Consider the following 16,020-nt stretch of genomic DNA (forward strand, 5'->3'; position numbering starts at 1 on the left):
GCCATCGTCCAAGTTCTACAGGACAAATACATGAAGGTAAATATGGAAATTACATACATGTCCCCCATATGTATAGCTGTGCACATACCTGTACCCTATATGTATATCTTTACAATGCCTGTTAATTTAAACTTTTACACCAGTGGGTGGGGGGTCATTTTGATAAGGCGGGTAATAGCTTTGAGACTGCAATGGGGGAGGGCTGATGGGTCTAAAATCAACCCAACAGATTATTAATACGCATATACTTTTATATTGCAGTTTCCATCGACCAAGGAGGAGTGGCAAATTATTGGACGTGATTTCCGTGATCTTTGGAATTTCCCTAATTGTGGTGGAGCTATCGATGGCAAACACGTCAGAATCATGCCCCCTGCAAAAAGTGGCTCTTTTTATTATAACTATAAGGGGTTCTTCAGCATTGTTCTAATGGCCATCGCTAATGCCCGATACGAGTTTGTATTTGTGGACATTGGGAAAAATGGTAGAGTTTCAGATGGAGGAGCCCTGGAGAATACATTTTTCCATGACAAACTGAAAATAAATGAACTGAATCTGCCAGAGCGGACTGAAAATGAGCACGGTTTGAACTTTGTTTTTGTGGCGGATGAGGCCTTTGCATTGCACCCTAATGTCCTTAAACCCTACCCACAAAGGGCACTGAACAGGGAACGACGCATTTTTAACTATCGCCTGTCACGTGCCAGGCGAGTGGTTGAAAATGCGTTTGGGATTCTGAGTAATAAATTCAGAATTTTTCACAGTGCCATCAATCTGCGCCTAGATAAGATTGACAAAGTGGTGCTGGCCTGTTGTGTGCTGCACAACTACATGCGCAGAAAAGCGGTGCACACACAACAACTGGGGGCTACAGTGGACGAAAGCCAAGTTGTTGACGAGCCTATTGGTCTGACAGCTTTGGCAAATAATTTAAACACCAGAAATGCATCAACGCAAGCAAAGTTGTCAAGAGACGAGTACTTGAATTATTTCAATGGTGTTGGGGCTGTGGAGTGGCAGAATGACATGATTGCTTAAAAATGTACGTTTTTGTCATTGTAAATATATTGTTTTTTGGTGTGTACAAATCAATATTTTGCCAATAAAATTTGTATACTCACAGTGCCGCACAAGTTGTCCTCCGCGTCTTCTTGCAGCAAGGAGGAGGAGGTGGAGGCGATAGCCTGGTCTTGGGCCAGATTACTGACCGAATCACGGCAAGTGAGTGGTAAGACTCAGGTGCCAGGCATTCCTGGAGGGCACAATGCCACGACACCTGGAGTGCAGACTGTACCCAGTATTGGTGTTTATGTACTAGCAAGTAGTGGCTCCACCACACCTATTTCTATGCCAATTTCTCCTGGTACTTTTGTACAGTCTCCAGGAGCAATACATGAAGGTAAATATTGAAACAACATACATGTACCCCATATGTATATCTGTGCCCTATAGTCACCCTGCATGGTAAATGATATTTTCACACGGACACCAACTAGATTAGAGAATTTTTAATTTTTATATAAATTATTAACTTATAAACTTATAACAAATATAACATAAATAACAAGGAAATAAATAATAAAGAAATACTTAAACATAAAAATATTTAAACTATATTATTAAAACAATAATGCAATTAAATCAACTATATAAAATATTTACATCTGGTGGTAAACTTGTCCCACCCCATAATCCCCTGTATCCATCGGTGGTTGTGAGGGAGATGGACTTTCCACTAAACACTGGAAGGGGCCACCAGGTGGACCTGGTGGGAGTGTATTAGCCGACGTTGCCGGTTGGTGCTGCCTTTGCCCAGTTGGTGGCTGGAAATGTTGGTACTGCGGATATTGCCCCGGGTGAAATACCGCTTGTTGGGGTATAGGGGCAGGGCTGATGGGTTGAAATTCAACCCTAGGCAGAGGGGTCTCATCGGTGAGCCGTGTGTGCCGGGACAGAGTCCCCACACGGGCCCGGTACAGCGTTTCATAGAATATCCGCTCTACCTCCACCCTTGTAGCCGGGTCTAACTTTCGCAAATTGTCAGCCAATACACTCCCCACCCGGTCCGCATCATCCTCCTCCATGGTCATCAATCTGTTGGCAGACTCCAGGATCTTGGTGGTTGCCACGTCCGCAGCATCTGGAGTCTGCCTCGGCCTTTTGCGCCCTCTTCTTGATGGTGCTTCTGCTTGAGGTTGAGCGCTTGCTTGAGGTTCAGCGCTGGTCGTGGCGGTTGGTGTGGGGGTGGAGCAGAGGGCCGGTGAAGGCAGCTGTGATGCCACCTCCAGCGATGCAGAAGATTCCTCCTCGGCAAATAGCGATGGCTGTAACAAAACAAGATGTAACAATGATGTATCACTATCGATTTTTAAGACTTCCATATATTTTTATATCTATGCAGAAGAACGCAGCCCACACACCACCATGTTGCTGCCATGGATGAAAGTGAGCTAGTTGAAGAGGCGTTAGGACTGGCAACTCTGGAAACTAATTATTTAGATACCAGAAATACCAAATACTAATTTAAATACCAGAAATGCATCTATGCGTGCAAAATTAACCAGGGATGAATACATGCAGTATTTTATTGGTGTTGGCGCTGTGGATTGGCAGAATGATATTATTTCGTTAATTTTACACCACAAAAAAATATTACAATAATCCGCGCCAGAAAGACTTCAACAGTGTAGATACCAGGGATTACCAATCCCAACCAAAAGTTACAAATACAAAAAATGTGGTAAATGCACTTGCGATGTCTGAATATTGATCACTGTGTTCTCAGGCGGATAAGAGTATACCTCCACCACTGAGAAGAACCAGAATTAGGGCCACAGAGAAGGTCAAATTGACGATGTATAACCAAAAGGGGGGGTATCGCCCCCTGCAACTGACCTCTCTGTTGTGCCCAACAGAGAGGTCAGTTGCAGGGGGCGATACCCCCCCTTTTAATTTTACATGTTCACAATTTTTATACTGTACTTGCTGTTATATTTATCTGGTTTAAAAAAAATAATTTAAAATAAAATCCGTCTACTTACTGTGCCGCAAATGGTGTCATCAGAAACCTCTTGGTTGCACGAGGAGGTGGAGGGGGCAGGCTGGTTCCTTGCAGTGTTGCTGACCGATTCCCTGGGCAGCTCCTGGTCCACCGTGAAGGCCAGCAGGTCGTAGTACCACAGCCTGGGCACATAGACTTGGTCTGCCCCTGCCCCAGACCGCTTTGAGGACTCCACCTTATTTAGTTCCTTTTTAAATACAGTCCTCATATTAGCAATCCGAGTCCGGACCCACTCTACATTTGCTGTGGGGTAGTACGTCTGGCTCACCCTCACCAGCTCCTCCAGAGCAGATAGCCTTCTGCCGATTCGAATGGTCTCTGGATTTGGTGTTCCATAGACAATTCTGATCCCTGTAGGCCTCAATGAAGTCCTTCATAAATTCGAAATTTTTTTCTGCCATGGTTGAATTTCTGTTCCAAAAAATACAATAAAAAGGCATATTATTTTCTTGATACACAAAGCACACCATAAACCATTTAATGTACAGGTGTTCAGTCTGTGGGCCACTAGATATACTGTAGCTATAGTACAGGAGTTGAAACTCTGTGGGACATAGGATACACTGTCACTACAAGCCCCAGCATACCCATGGGCCACAGATTGAAGTCCCTGTCATAGAAAACTACACATTTTGTTTTAATACTCACCGAAAGAAATGTCGATATACAGTCCGGAAAATTCGCAGCGCAGCTCCGATCACACGAACAGCAACGACGGAATATTCTTTCGTGCTGAACGTGGCTTGAAACCCAGTGATTGGATGAGCGCAGGAATCTCCGCCCCACTCACGTGCTTGGCGTCACACAGACACGGGACATCGAGGAGCCATGTCGGAGGGTCTGGCGCCACCGCATATGGGGGAGACCAGTACAGCACCTTTGTTTTCCAATTCAGCACTGATAACAACAGATAAAGAAATCGCTGAGAGACAGGACAACAAGGAGAAAAAAGTGACGCGCGCCTCCGCCATGTCATCTGCAGAGGTGGAACTGATGGTAAAAATGCTGGATAGAAGGGACTACGATTGTTCGCGAAAAACATACCCCAAGACAAATTATAGAAAAGAAATTATGGTACTCTTTACCTAGCACGGCGCCCACGATCTTGATCGTGGGCATCGTGAGGTAAAAAATCGTGTCGGTCGCGTCGTATGCGGGCTAAAGATGCCCGCACGCGACGCGATGTCCACGATTTCCCATTGAAAACCATGTTAAACATGGACATCGTGTCGGTCGCGTCGCGGCCGGCCATAAATGTGCACACGATGGCCGCGACGCGATGCCCACGATTTGCCATAGGAATCAATGTTAAAAGGCCCGATGGACACGATTTTAATGTTAAATGGCTGAATGGACCCGATTTTACCATAGGAAACAATGTTAAATGGGCCTTAGAGCCCAAATACTTACCCTGAACTATGAAATGGCCCCCCCAATTGTTTACGCCACCCCACGATCAACGTCAACCCGAAGCGTGGCGAGCGCAGCGAGGCTACGAGGGGCGGTGGTACGCGTCCTCCGACCTTTTCATACCCCCACTATCCATTTCGGCGTGGAGTTGAGAATAGAATAGTGTGGCGAGCGTAGCGAGCCACCGAGCCCGAAGCGTGGCGAGCGCAGCGAGCCCCGCGAGAGGACGCAGATACCTTCACAGCTATACGCGTCCCCTCGCGGGCTTCACAGGTGTCCGTGGCGACGCGGACACCTGTGAAGCCCGCGAGGGGACGCGTTTACCTGTGAAGGTATCCGCGTGCGCTCGCCACGCTTCGGGCTCGCCACACTATTCTATTCTCAACTCCACGCTGACGTGGATAGTGGGGGTATGAAAAGGTCGGAGGACGCGTACCGCTGCGCTCGCCACGCTTCGGGTTGACGTTGATCGTGGGGTGGCATAAACAATTGGGGGGGCCATTTCAGAGTTCAGGGTAAGTATTTGGGCTCTAAGGCCCATTTAACATTGTTTGCTATGGTAAAATCGGGTCCATTGAGCCATTTACCATGAAAATCGTGTCCATCGGGCCTTTTAACATATATTCCTATGGCAAATCGTGGGCATCGCGTCGCGGCCATCGTGTGCACATTTATGGCCGGCCGCGACGCGACGCGACCAACGCGATTTCCATGTTTAACATGGGTTTCAATGGGAAATCGCGGGCATCGCGCCGGTCGCGTCGCGGGCAGACATAAATGTACCCGCGATGGGCGCCGTGATAGGTAAAGAGTACCGAAATTATTATGCAGCGTGTATGCAAGGAGATAAAGGAGAAGTTTGGGAAAAGAAAGTCCAAATACCAGCTACAGAAACGGTGGTCGGACCTGAAGCACAAGGAGCATGCCAAGCTAAAGAAAATTCGTGGAATTATTAAAAGAAGTGAGTACAATGCCCTAGGTGGCTTTATTAATATACTGTCTTGATCCATTACATTTTGTGTGTTTTGCTGACATGTTGCTTGTTTTTACTCAGAGGAAATCCAATCCAGGAGAAGACATGAGGAAGGCAGAGACAGGGCCTCCAACCTGAAAATAAAGAAGGAGAGTACAACAGGTAAGGTTTTGTACCAGCACACCAACACATGTTTTATACACAAAACAAGGGGTAGTAATACGTCACTTTACCTTGTCACTATAGATGATATCCAGGCTGCGCAGCCGATGGAAGGGACCACAGAGGGCCACCAAGTGATTGCGATCACCAGCAGTGTAGATGGTGAGTGTATACTGCAAATCATCTTTATGGGATAGTGACGTATCATTTGTGGAAAGGTAAACATTTCTTTATCTGTACTTATTATAGATATCATCGAGATTTCAGATGTCAGTGCAGAGGGGGAGAAGAACACACCATCACCTGACACGTCCAGCGACGAAAGCACAATGCAAGAAAACATGACACAAGTCCATAAATGTCTACAAGAACTAAGCGGGAAAAGTCCATACCGTAGCCCAAAAAATTTCAAAAATCCAAAAAGGCGTAGCAGTAGTACACTCATTATACGAAAAAATTTATAACGGTTTGCATTATAAAGTCAAAAAATAGTTTGTGTACTTTATTTAACATTTTTTCTCCTTCTTGTTTATTTGGAGGCCAGCAGCATGCACCTTAAAATGGTGTATGTCATGGCAAGCAGTCTCACGGCAGCAATGCATCCCATGTGAGCAGGCCGGGATGTTCCCATGTGATGCGTTGCTGCCGTGGGACCGCTTTCCACTACATACACCACCATGTTCCAATGTGTTGTTTTTTGGGTGGGTGGGCGTTCCTGCTACACCTTCACGTGGCACTTATGTCATGGCAAGCAGTCTCACGGCAGCAATGCATCCCATGTGAGCAGGCCGGGATGTTCCCATGTGATGCGTTGCTGCCGTGGGACCGCTTTCCACTACATACACCACCATGTTCCAATGTGTTGTTTTTTGGGTGGGTGGGCGTTCCTGCTACACCTTCACGTGGCACTTATGTCATGGCAAGCAGTCTCACGGCAGCAATGCATCCCATGTGAGCAGGCCGGGATGTTCCCATGTGATGCGTTGCTGCCGTGGGACCGCTTTCCACTACATACACCACCATGTTCCAATGTGTTGTTTTTTGGGTGGGTGGGCGTTCCTGCTACACCTTCACGTGGCACTTATGTCATGGCAAGCAGTCTCACGGCAGCAATGCATCCCATGTGAGCAGGCCAGTATGTTCCCATGTGATGCGTTGCTGCCGTGGGACCGCTTTCCACTACATACACCACCATGTTCCAATGTGTTGTTTTTTGGGTGGGTGGGCGTTCCTGCTACACCTTCACGTGGCACTTATGTCATGGCAAGCACCTGTATGTGACACTCTGTTCAGGTCCGACCACCGTTTTACCTCAAATAAACAAAGTGTTCACAGTATTTTTTGTCAGTATTTCTTAATAAATGTTAAGTGTTTATGCAGAACAATGAACATCAAATATCTATCTATCTATCTATCTTCTATAACTATATCTGTCAGGAATGCACACACAACGATTATTTATTTCAAAAGGAATGCACACACAACGAATATTCTTTAACAGCATGGCGCGGAAAGTACGGGGGAGAAGACTTCCTGTTGTTTACATGCTGCGCTGATGGAGGGATGACGCAGCTAGTCAACACCCACATGGGCGTGCTGCTTTTGGGAGGAATGATCGCAGGAACGGGCTGCATATCGATCGAACGTGCGTACACATGTCACTTTTCTTTCGATATGGAGCCGTCCTGTCGGAAGAATATTAAGCAGCAAAGAACCTGCGACCGACCGACCGTGGACGGCCAAGAGCGTTTTTTGCCGTTTATCGATCGCAACGAAGGGATCGGGACTGCGTACACATATATACAATCGAACGGCCGTTCGTCCGCAGATTGGAAGAACGGCCCGACGATTGTACATGCTTAATATTCTCCCATGCAGTTTGAGGCCAGTAATGACAAGTGTGAGGGGCCCCCCGAAGGCTTAATCCGGCCCTGATGATGACCCCACCCTTGTGCCACCCAGATCCTTCCCGGGCAGCAGTATCACATGCGATATATCATATGTGATCTTTTTGCATAAGATGTATCACTTCAGTGCCCAGTCAAGCCTGCCTGGCTTGGCTGCAATCCAACTCATATTCTCTGGTCCGATGCGCACGGGACCAAGCATCGCATCAGACCCGTTGTCAAATACATGCAATTTGGATGCTTATATGCAATAGATCGCCACAATTGCATAAAAAGTGACTAAATCGCATCTATCTCACATAGTGTATGGACTCCTTAACAGACCAAGTTTTTAAGATAGCCACTGGAGCACAGGTGACTTACTCAGTTATTTTGATTTAAATAGAACCTGGATTTTTGTATGCATCATTAACCCTTTATGGCGCCATCTTCCTTTATATGGACATTACTAAAGAAAATAATTGCATTAACTGTATTGTGATGACGGCCGTCATTCAAATCCCGATGTCCATATAAATGTACAAAGAATACTGTGAACATTTTGCAGGCAGATGTTATATCAAATTAGAATGAATAGCAATCGTCTGGTGTACGAGCTACAATGCTTTATACATTAAAAACTAAGAAACTACACAACAATCTGGCTAGGTAATTTTAGAGTCTCATTTGTCTTCTTTTCCAGGGTCATCAATGGGATACACCAGAAACATGCAAAGGATCATAAAGGGTTCAATTATTTTCTATGGATCCATCTGGGGACAATGAACCGGTGTCTCGAGGGGACTGTAGGAGCTGGTACTTACTGTAATTAGAGAAGTATAATCTTTGAGAGAGTGGTGAACCAAGCAGTCACTGGACTAGTGGCTCCCACGAAAAAGCCGCAGCTCGCAAAGAGGTGTTCAGTAGGGAGCCACACGGCAAGAAATGCATGAATACTAGACACTAAAGGACTACCTACAGTGGACAAATATAAGCATAGAGCTCAATTAATAACAAAATGAAGACAATGGCCCTTATTCAGATCTGATCGCAGTACAAATTTGTTCTCATAATGGGCAAAACCATGTGCACTGCAGGTGGGGCAGATGTAACATGTGCAGAGAGAGTTAAATTTGGGTGGGTGGTGTGTGTTAAAACTGAAATCAAAATTGCAGTGCAAAAATAATGCAGCCAGTATTTACCCTGCACAGAAACAAAATAACTCACCCAAATCTAACTCTCTCTGCACATGTTACATCTGCCCCACCTGCAGTGCACATGGTTTTGCCCATTTTGAGAACAAATTTGTACTGCGATCAGATCTGAATAAGGGCCCATGTCTTGCTTTGTTGTCTTGGTTGCCGTATACCAACCCAGCACAGGTGCAATGCCCACTTCTGACCAACGAATGGCCTAGCTCGCCTGGGTCAGGTAATCTGGTCTTAACTACATGGTGCCTCTGAGCTCAACCAGTGGCTCCACCTTGATGATGAACTTAATGCAGACACCTGATGATCAGTATAGCTCATTGGGGGGCAGAATTCATAGACAGCTAATACTGCGGAAGCCTTAGCTTCCCAAATAACGGAGATTATGAACACACACAGAAAACAGTGCCATTGACAGCTTATTGCAAATGAATTCAGCACACCACACCCAGCCACCAAGTCAATGGCAAAGCCAAAACAGCCTGACCAAGTCCAGACTACCACCTCCAGGATGGAAAAAAACAAAAAAAGGAATTCTTAAAAAAAACAAAAAAAAAACTTTAGGTATTTTTATTATATTAACTTTATTTCAGACTCTGAAGCCCTAATGAAAACAGCCCAGCTTCCATGGACACTTAAACACTGAAGATCAAGGGTCTACTCTCTTAAATTTATACTAGTCTAATTAAGTGCCAGTTCTTACAGTCCTCTCAAGGAAAACCCCATGGCCCAGTGTGCCCCTTGGCCCAATGAAAGAGAAACCAGGGGCGAAATGTAATAGGGTGCGATTTTTTAGACTAAAAAAAAAAATCGCACCTTTAAAAATCGCATTTTTTGCTGCGAATTCGCATATGTAATGAGATGCGAATTTGCGGCAAAAAATGCGATTTGCCGCGATTTCGGGCGATTTTTAGTCATGAAAATGTGCGCATTTTCAGTCATGAAAATGTGCGCATTTTCATAAATGCGATTTTGTACAAAAAAAAAAAAAAGTTTAAAAAAAAAAACGGCGTGGGGTCCCCCCCTCCTAAGCATAACCAGCCCCGGGCTCATTGAGCCGGACCTGGTTCCAAAAATACGGGGGGACAAAAAGCATAGGGGTCCCCCGTATTTCTGAAACCAGCCCCGGACTCTTGGACCGGTCCTGGTTCCAAAAATACGGGGGACAAAAAATCTGGGGTCCCCCGTATTTTGAAACCAGCACCGGGCTCCAACAGCCCGCGGTGTCATGCCACAGCCGGGGGACACTTTTTATACAAGGTCCCCCGGCCAAAACATGAGCACCGTGGCTGGTCAGCCTTGGACGGGGTACCTGGAGGAGTGGGGACCCCCCCCCCAATAAAGGGGTCCCCCCCCAGGCTTCACCCGTCCAGGGCTGAAGCCCGGGGCTGTCACCGGCGTCCGTGGCCAGTGGACGCCGGCCTGATAGGGTTAAATCGATCATACGTTACATTGCTTTATACCGGAGAACTACAAGTGCCAGCAGACCTCCCCCGCATGCTGGGACTTGGAGAACCACAAGTCCCAGCATGCGGGGCATTAATGGGCCCGCTGGGACTTGTAGTCCACCTGTAAAAAGAATGTTTATAAAAAACACACACACAGAGAAGTAAAAGTTTATTACACACACACACCTCACTTTTACACCAGCGTTACTTACCATTCCTGGATCCAGCGCTGGTCTGGCTGCTTCACAGCCGGCTCCCCCCGCACTGACAGGCAGCGGGGAGAACCGGCTTTCTCCGTTGCCTCTAACAGCTTCTGTAGCGCTGTCCCAGTGCTACAGAGGCTGAGAGCGCGATTGGCTGAGCTATGCGTCTCCATGGAGACGCATAGCTCAGCCAATCAGGACTGAGCTATGCGTCTCCATGGAGACGTATCGGCCAATCGCGCTCTCAGCCTCTGTAGCGCTGGAACAGCGCTACAGAAGCTGTTAGAGGCAACAGAGAAAGCAGGTTCTCCCCGCTGCCTGTCAGTGCGGGGGGAACCGGCTGTGAAGCAGCCAGACCAGCGCTGGATCCAGGAATGGTAAGTAACGCTGGTGTAAAAGTGAGGTGTGTGTGTAATAAACTTTTACTTCTCTGTGTGTGTGTGTTTTTTATAAACATTCTTTTTACAGGTGGACTACAAGTCCCAGCGGGCCCAATAATGCCCCGCATGCTGGGACTTGTGGTTCTCCAAGTCCCAGCATGCGGGGGAGGTCTGCTGGAACTTGTAGTTCTCCGGTATAAAGCAATGTAACGTATGATCGATTTAACCCTATCAGGCCGGCGTCCACTGGCCACGGACGCCGGTGACAGCCCCGGGCTTCAGCCCTGGACGGGTGAAGCCTGGGGCGGGGGACCCCTTTATTGGGGGGGGTCCCCACTCCTCCAGGTACCCCGTCCAAGGCTGACCAGCCAGGGTGCTCATGTTTTGGCCGGGGGACCTTGTATAAAAAGTGTCCCCCGGCTGTGGCATGACACCGCGGGCTGTTGGAGCCCGGTGCTGGTTTCAAAATACGGGGGACCCCCAGATTTTTGGTCCCCCGTATTTTTGGAACCAGGACCGGTCCAAGAGTCCGGGGCTGGTTTCAGAAATACGGGGGACCCCTATGCTTTTTGTCCCCCCGTATTTTTGGAACCAGGTCCGGCTCAATGAGCCCGGGGCTGGTTATGCTTAGGAGGGGGGACCCCACGCCGTTTTTTTTTTATAAAAACACTTTTACACATTTTTATTAACAGGACCATGCACAGATCTCAATGATCTGTGCATGGTTCTGTCAAATTCGCCTGTCAGAACCTGGTCTATTTTTTTTGCGATTTTTGGTAACGTTTACATTTGCGAGTTGTATACTTTATAATGGGAAAACATCTGGATGCGATTTGAAATGTGACTAAAAATCGCCACTTCCAAAAGTGCGATTTCGCGGTAAAAAGTGCGATTTTTTTACCGTGATTTTCAACCTATTAAATGTGCGATTTTCGGAAAATGTGCGACTTCGGCCGTTTTTGACCAAAAATCGCACATGTCTAAAAATCGCACCCTATTACATTTCGCCCTTAATGTGCCTTGACCACGAGGTTGAGAAACACGGTTCTACAGAATTCAAAAGCTGCCTTTACTTAGTAATCTTATGAACAGATGTGTGACAAAAATAAACCATTGCTAAAAACCAAACACGTTTTAAATAGAATGTTCCGGAACAGGTCGCTTCCTAAGGCAAGGTATGAAATGCCATAAAGTTCAATGAAAGAGTTGTGATACAGTACTGAACTATGAGAGACTTTATTTCAGTAGAAGTGTTTAAAGGAATAAAATAACAAATACAGAGGTATTTAATAATATAGCTAGCTCACAAATGGAACCTAACAATGGGGGTTATTCTGATTCACTCGGAAAGGCACAATCGCTCTCTAATGGACAAAACCATATGCACTGCAGGTGGGGCTGATGTAACATGGGCAGGGAGAGTTAGATTTGGGTGGGGGGTGTATTTCAAACTGATATCTATAGTGCAGTGTAAAAATAAAGCAGCCAGTATTTACCCTGCACAGAAACAATAAAACACCCAAATCAAACTCTCTCTGCACATGTTACATCAGCCTCACCTGCAGTGCATATGGTTTTGTCCATTGTTACATTCTGTAAGGATGCGGACAGCAGCTTCCCGTCAGATCCCGTTATAAGCCTATCCCCTACCCCCACTCCCAACAGCATAACCCTAACAATCCCCTCCCGCAGCCTAAACCTAACCTCACTCAGCCCCACAGCCTTACACTAACTTTCCTCACTCCCTAATTCCCAACCACAACCCTTCCTTCGAGTTCCTTACACTAACCCCAGTACTTACTGCCGGGATTACAAGGTTGGATACTGGCTGCATTCCAATTAAAATAACTAAAATCAACATGTATTTTTGGAAATGGATGTATAAAAAATAAAATATTGGCTTTATCATTTTGCTCCATGTAAGCTTGACAGCCCATTTCACTTACCAACTGTAAACAAACTGCACTGCAGAGACCAGTTATGCTCAGGGGCATATAGTGTAGGCGGAGCAGGAGGAACACCTGCTCTGGACACCAGTGCCATGTTTTGTAACCGAACTGCCACAGAAGGGAACTAGCCCTAGTAGCTTCTGACCAGAATCCGATTATTCCAGGGGTGGGGAACCTTTTTTGAGGTCTGAGGGCCATTTGCATTGAGGCATAATGCCTCGGTAGCCATTAAAAATAAAACAAAAAAAAACATACAAATCATCTGGCGGCAGCCGTCCCACACTCCGGCGGTTTCCGCAGGTTACAAGTCGCCGGTCTGTGTGTTCCGGCGGCTGCGCAGGGAGTCTCATACAGGGGAAATCTTGCGAGAGGGCGGTAGCTCTTGCGGTATTTCACCTGTACTTGACTCGCTGTACAGCTGTCGGGCGGGTCACAAAGTCCGACTCCAGAGGCCGTATAAGGTCCGCGGGCTGGAGGTTCCCCACCGCTGGATTACTCCCTCGTGAGGTGTCATGTGACTGTTGCCAATCATATTTTACACACTGAATGGAGGCTTCTGCTGTTCCAGGTTTGGTGTGGCAGAAAGAACTACAAGAGTAGGTAAGTACTGTGTAATGATTGTGGGGATTAACCTGCTGTTCTGGGTTGCATGTTGGTATGCAAGAGGAAACGTAATGTGCTGTGAGACTATGCTGCTTTGTGAAAGGGGGCTTCGTGGTGGGGTAGGAGAACATACTAATGGGCAGGACAGCACTTATTTTATGCAGAGGGCATGTCACATTCAGGGGGGGGTGTTAAATAGTAAAATTACAGTGGGTGAGGTAAGTGAGCAAGGAGTGATGGTGACTGAGGTGTATTACTGTCGTGGGCGAGGTATGACGTCAGGGAACGGTGGTGAGTGAAGGGAAATACAGTGAGTAAACAATGACGTTATTCATATATATATATATCCTGATGACCAGATTAAATCTCGAAAGATCTTGAACCTGTGTGTGGTCTTTTTCTTCTCCAAGACGCCCAAGTGCCGCCTATGCTTATTTATATATATATATATATATATATATATATATATATATATATATATATATATATACATATACATATACATACATATACACACACATATACACCAATCAATAGTGTCTTCAGCGCCCTATTTCTGTAATGTCCATATACCATATGCAATAAAACTTGCACTTGGATCCCTAGAAGAGCACACATGCCCCACACCTAAGGGATTCATTCCACAAAAAAGTTTATGACCTCAGAATTTTTTGGTTGGAAAATCTAAACCTATGGATTTTTAACATTGGACATGCTTCCTACTAAGTCCTAGGAGAAAGTCCACCGTATTTTAAAGATGTTCTTCTGAAAGAAATTTACAATCCCATTTAATTTCTTTGTACAAATAAGGTTCTATCTGGGTAAAAAAAACCATTGGGCCTACACAGATAAATCCTACTCGTCCACTATCTAATAGGACCTGACTCTGAAGGGTATTAAATGTTACATTCTTAATAAAAAGATCACAAACCCCTGATGAAGCTTCTTATTGAGGCGAAACGCGTTGGGTATTTAATCACGTTTTCAAAATAAAAAGAAAAATTTCTTCAAAAGAACTACTTCGGAAGTGTATTCAATTTTATTATTGTATTATTGTTTTATTGCATATGGTATATGGACACTACAGAAATAGGGCGCTGAAGACACTATTGTTTGGTATAGAAGGTGTTTACAGTCCCTAGTAGGGGATTGAGTGTCAACAGCGACCGACAAAAGTATAAATTTAATAGCGCAATTTTAGAGATTTTTGTGTTGATATATATATATATATATATATATATAATATATATATATATATATATATATATATATATATATATATATATATATATATATATATTATAGTAGGTGGTGGTACTAGCGCTGCCAAAACTCCCTGATAGATTCCCAGTCGTTTGTGAAGTAGTTTAGGAATAGTTCTATAGAGTTCTTTTGGTACTTATGTAGTATCTGGGCTGCCGATTTCTAAATCGGGTCGGATCGGGAGATCGCATCGCATCGCATGCGACCATACGATTCGATGCGATGCCCCGATTTTTCCATAGGAATCAATGTTAAAATGGACTGAGTCCATTTTAACATGGAATTCAATGGGAAAAATGGGTCCTTTTCATACCCCTACTATCCAAGTGGGCATGGAGTTGGATATAAACCTGTGGCGAGCGTAGCGAGCCACCGAGCCCGAAGCGTGGCGAGCGAAGCGAGCCCCGCGAGGGGACGAATACCGTCCCCTCGCGGGGCTCGCTTCGCTCGCCACGCTTCGGGCTCGGTGGCTCGCTACGCTCGCCACAGGTTTATATCCAACTCCATGCCCACTTGGATAGTAGGGGTATGAAAAGGACCCATTTTTCCATAGGAATCATTTTAACATTGATTCCTATGGAAAAATCGGGTCATCGCATCCGATATCGGATGCGATGCGATGCGATATCGCATCGCATCTGATTGTATGCCTTAACTTAAGGCATACAATCAAAAAATCGGCAGCCCAGATACTACATAAGTACCGTTCTTTTCTACAAAAGCGTCTGCACTTCTCCCTTGTTCTAGGGCGGCTGCTCCTCCTCCAAATGGTTCTAGTTCCGATTGAACCCTTTAAATTATCTGAAAAAGAGAGTGAGAAGGGCGCCTCCTAGTGCAATATTCTCCAAAGAGAGAAACAGCACCCCCAAAAATTTAAGGAGTACCGTGAATAGTGGTATCCAACCACTGTATTTTTAGCCTGTTATGTTATCCTTCTGTGGGCGGGAAATGTTTACACAGGTCCTTTATTCTTCACGTCTCATTTAACATATATATGAAAAACAAGAATATGCAGGAGGCAGGAAATAGTGTAATACTGTTTAAAAATTTAATTAAATTGACATAATGACAAAATAGTTGCGCGTACAATGTTAAAAATCATAAAAGCTTATCTGGTGTATGCTACGTTTTTTGGCGGGAAACCGCCCCAAACATGGTAATTACCAGCACTAGTATAAATAGAGGTTAGGGAACAGGTCAGGGTATACTCCTGAGGAAGTCCAGCCAACCAGAAGGCACGGATGAAACGCGTTGAGGGAACTCTGACGACTGACCCGTGACTGTGCTCATATATGCAACTTGGAGCATACACCAGATAAGCTTTTATGATTTTTAACATTGTACGCGCAACTATTTTGTCATTATGTCAATTTAATTAAATTTTTAAACAGTATTACACTATTTCCTGCCTCCTGCATATTCTTGTTTTTCATATATATGTTAAATGAGACGTGAAGAATAAAGGACCTGTGTG

The 16,020-nt window shown here is 45.4% G+C and overlaps 2 protein-coding genes across 2 annotated transcripts in view; both read right to left on the reverse strand.

Moving 5' to 3' along the window:
• ASPSCR1 (ASPSCR1 tether for SLC2A4, UBX domain containing) overlaps positions 1-16,020 on the reverse strand; it is a 200,633-nt gene that overhangs the window by 17,338 nt on the left and 167,275 nt on the right. The window lies entirely within an intron of this gene.
• On the reverse strand, positions 1,642-3,436 carry LOC146007196 (uncharacterized). Its single transcript, XM_083145558.1, has 2 exons — positions 3,042-3,436; positions 1,642-2,324 (listed from the first exon to the last, which is right to left on the reverse strand). Exons 1-2 carry the CDS (start codon positions 3,267-3,269, stop codon positions 1,659-1,661), a joined length of 894 nt encoding a protein of 297 aa, XP_083001684.1. The 5' UTR covers positions 3,270-3,436; the 3' UTR covers positions 1,642-1,658.

The sequence above is a fragment of the Crinia signifera genome, chromosome 6 (genome assembly GCF_055691185.1).
Source record: "Crinia signifera chromosome 6, ASM5569118v1, whole genome shotgun sequence".
NCBI classification, from domain to species: domain Eukaryota; kingdom Metazoa; phylum Chordata; class Amphibia; order Anura; family Myobatrachidae; genus Crinia; species Crinia signifera.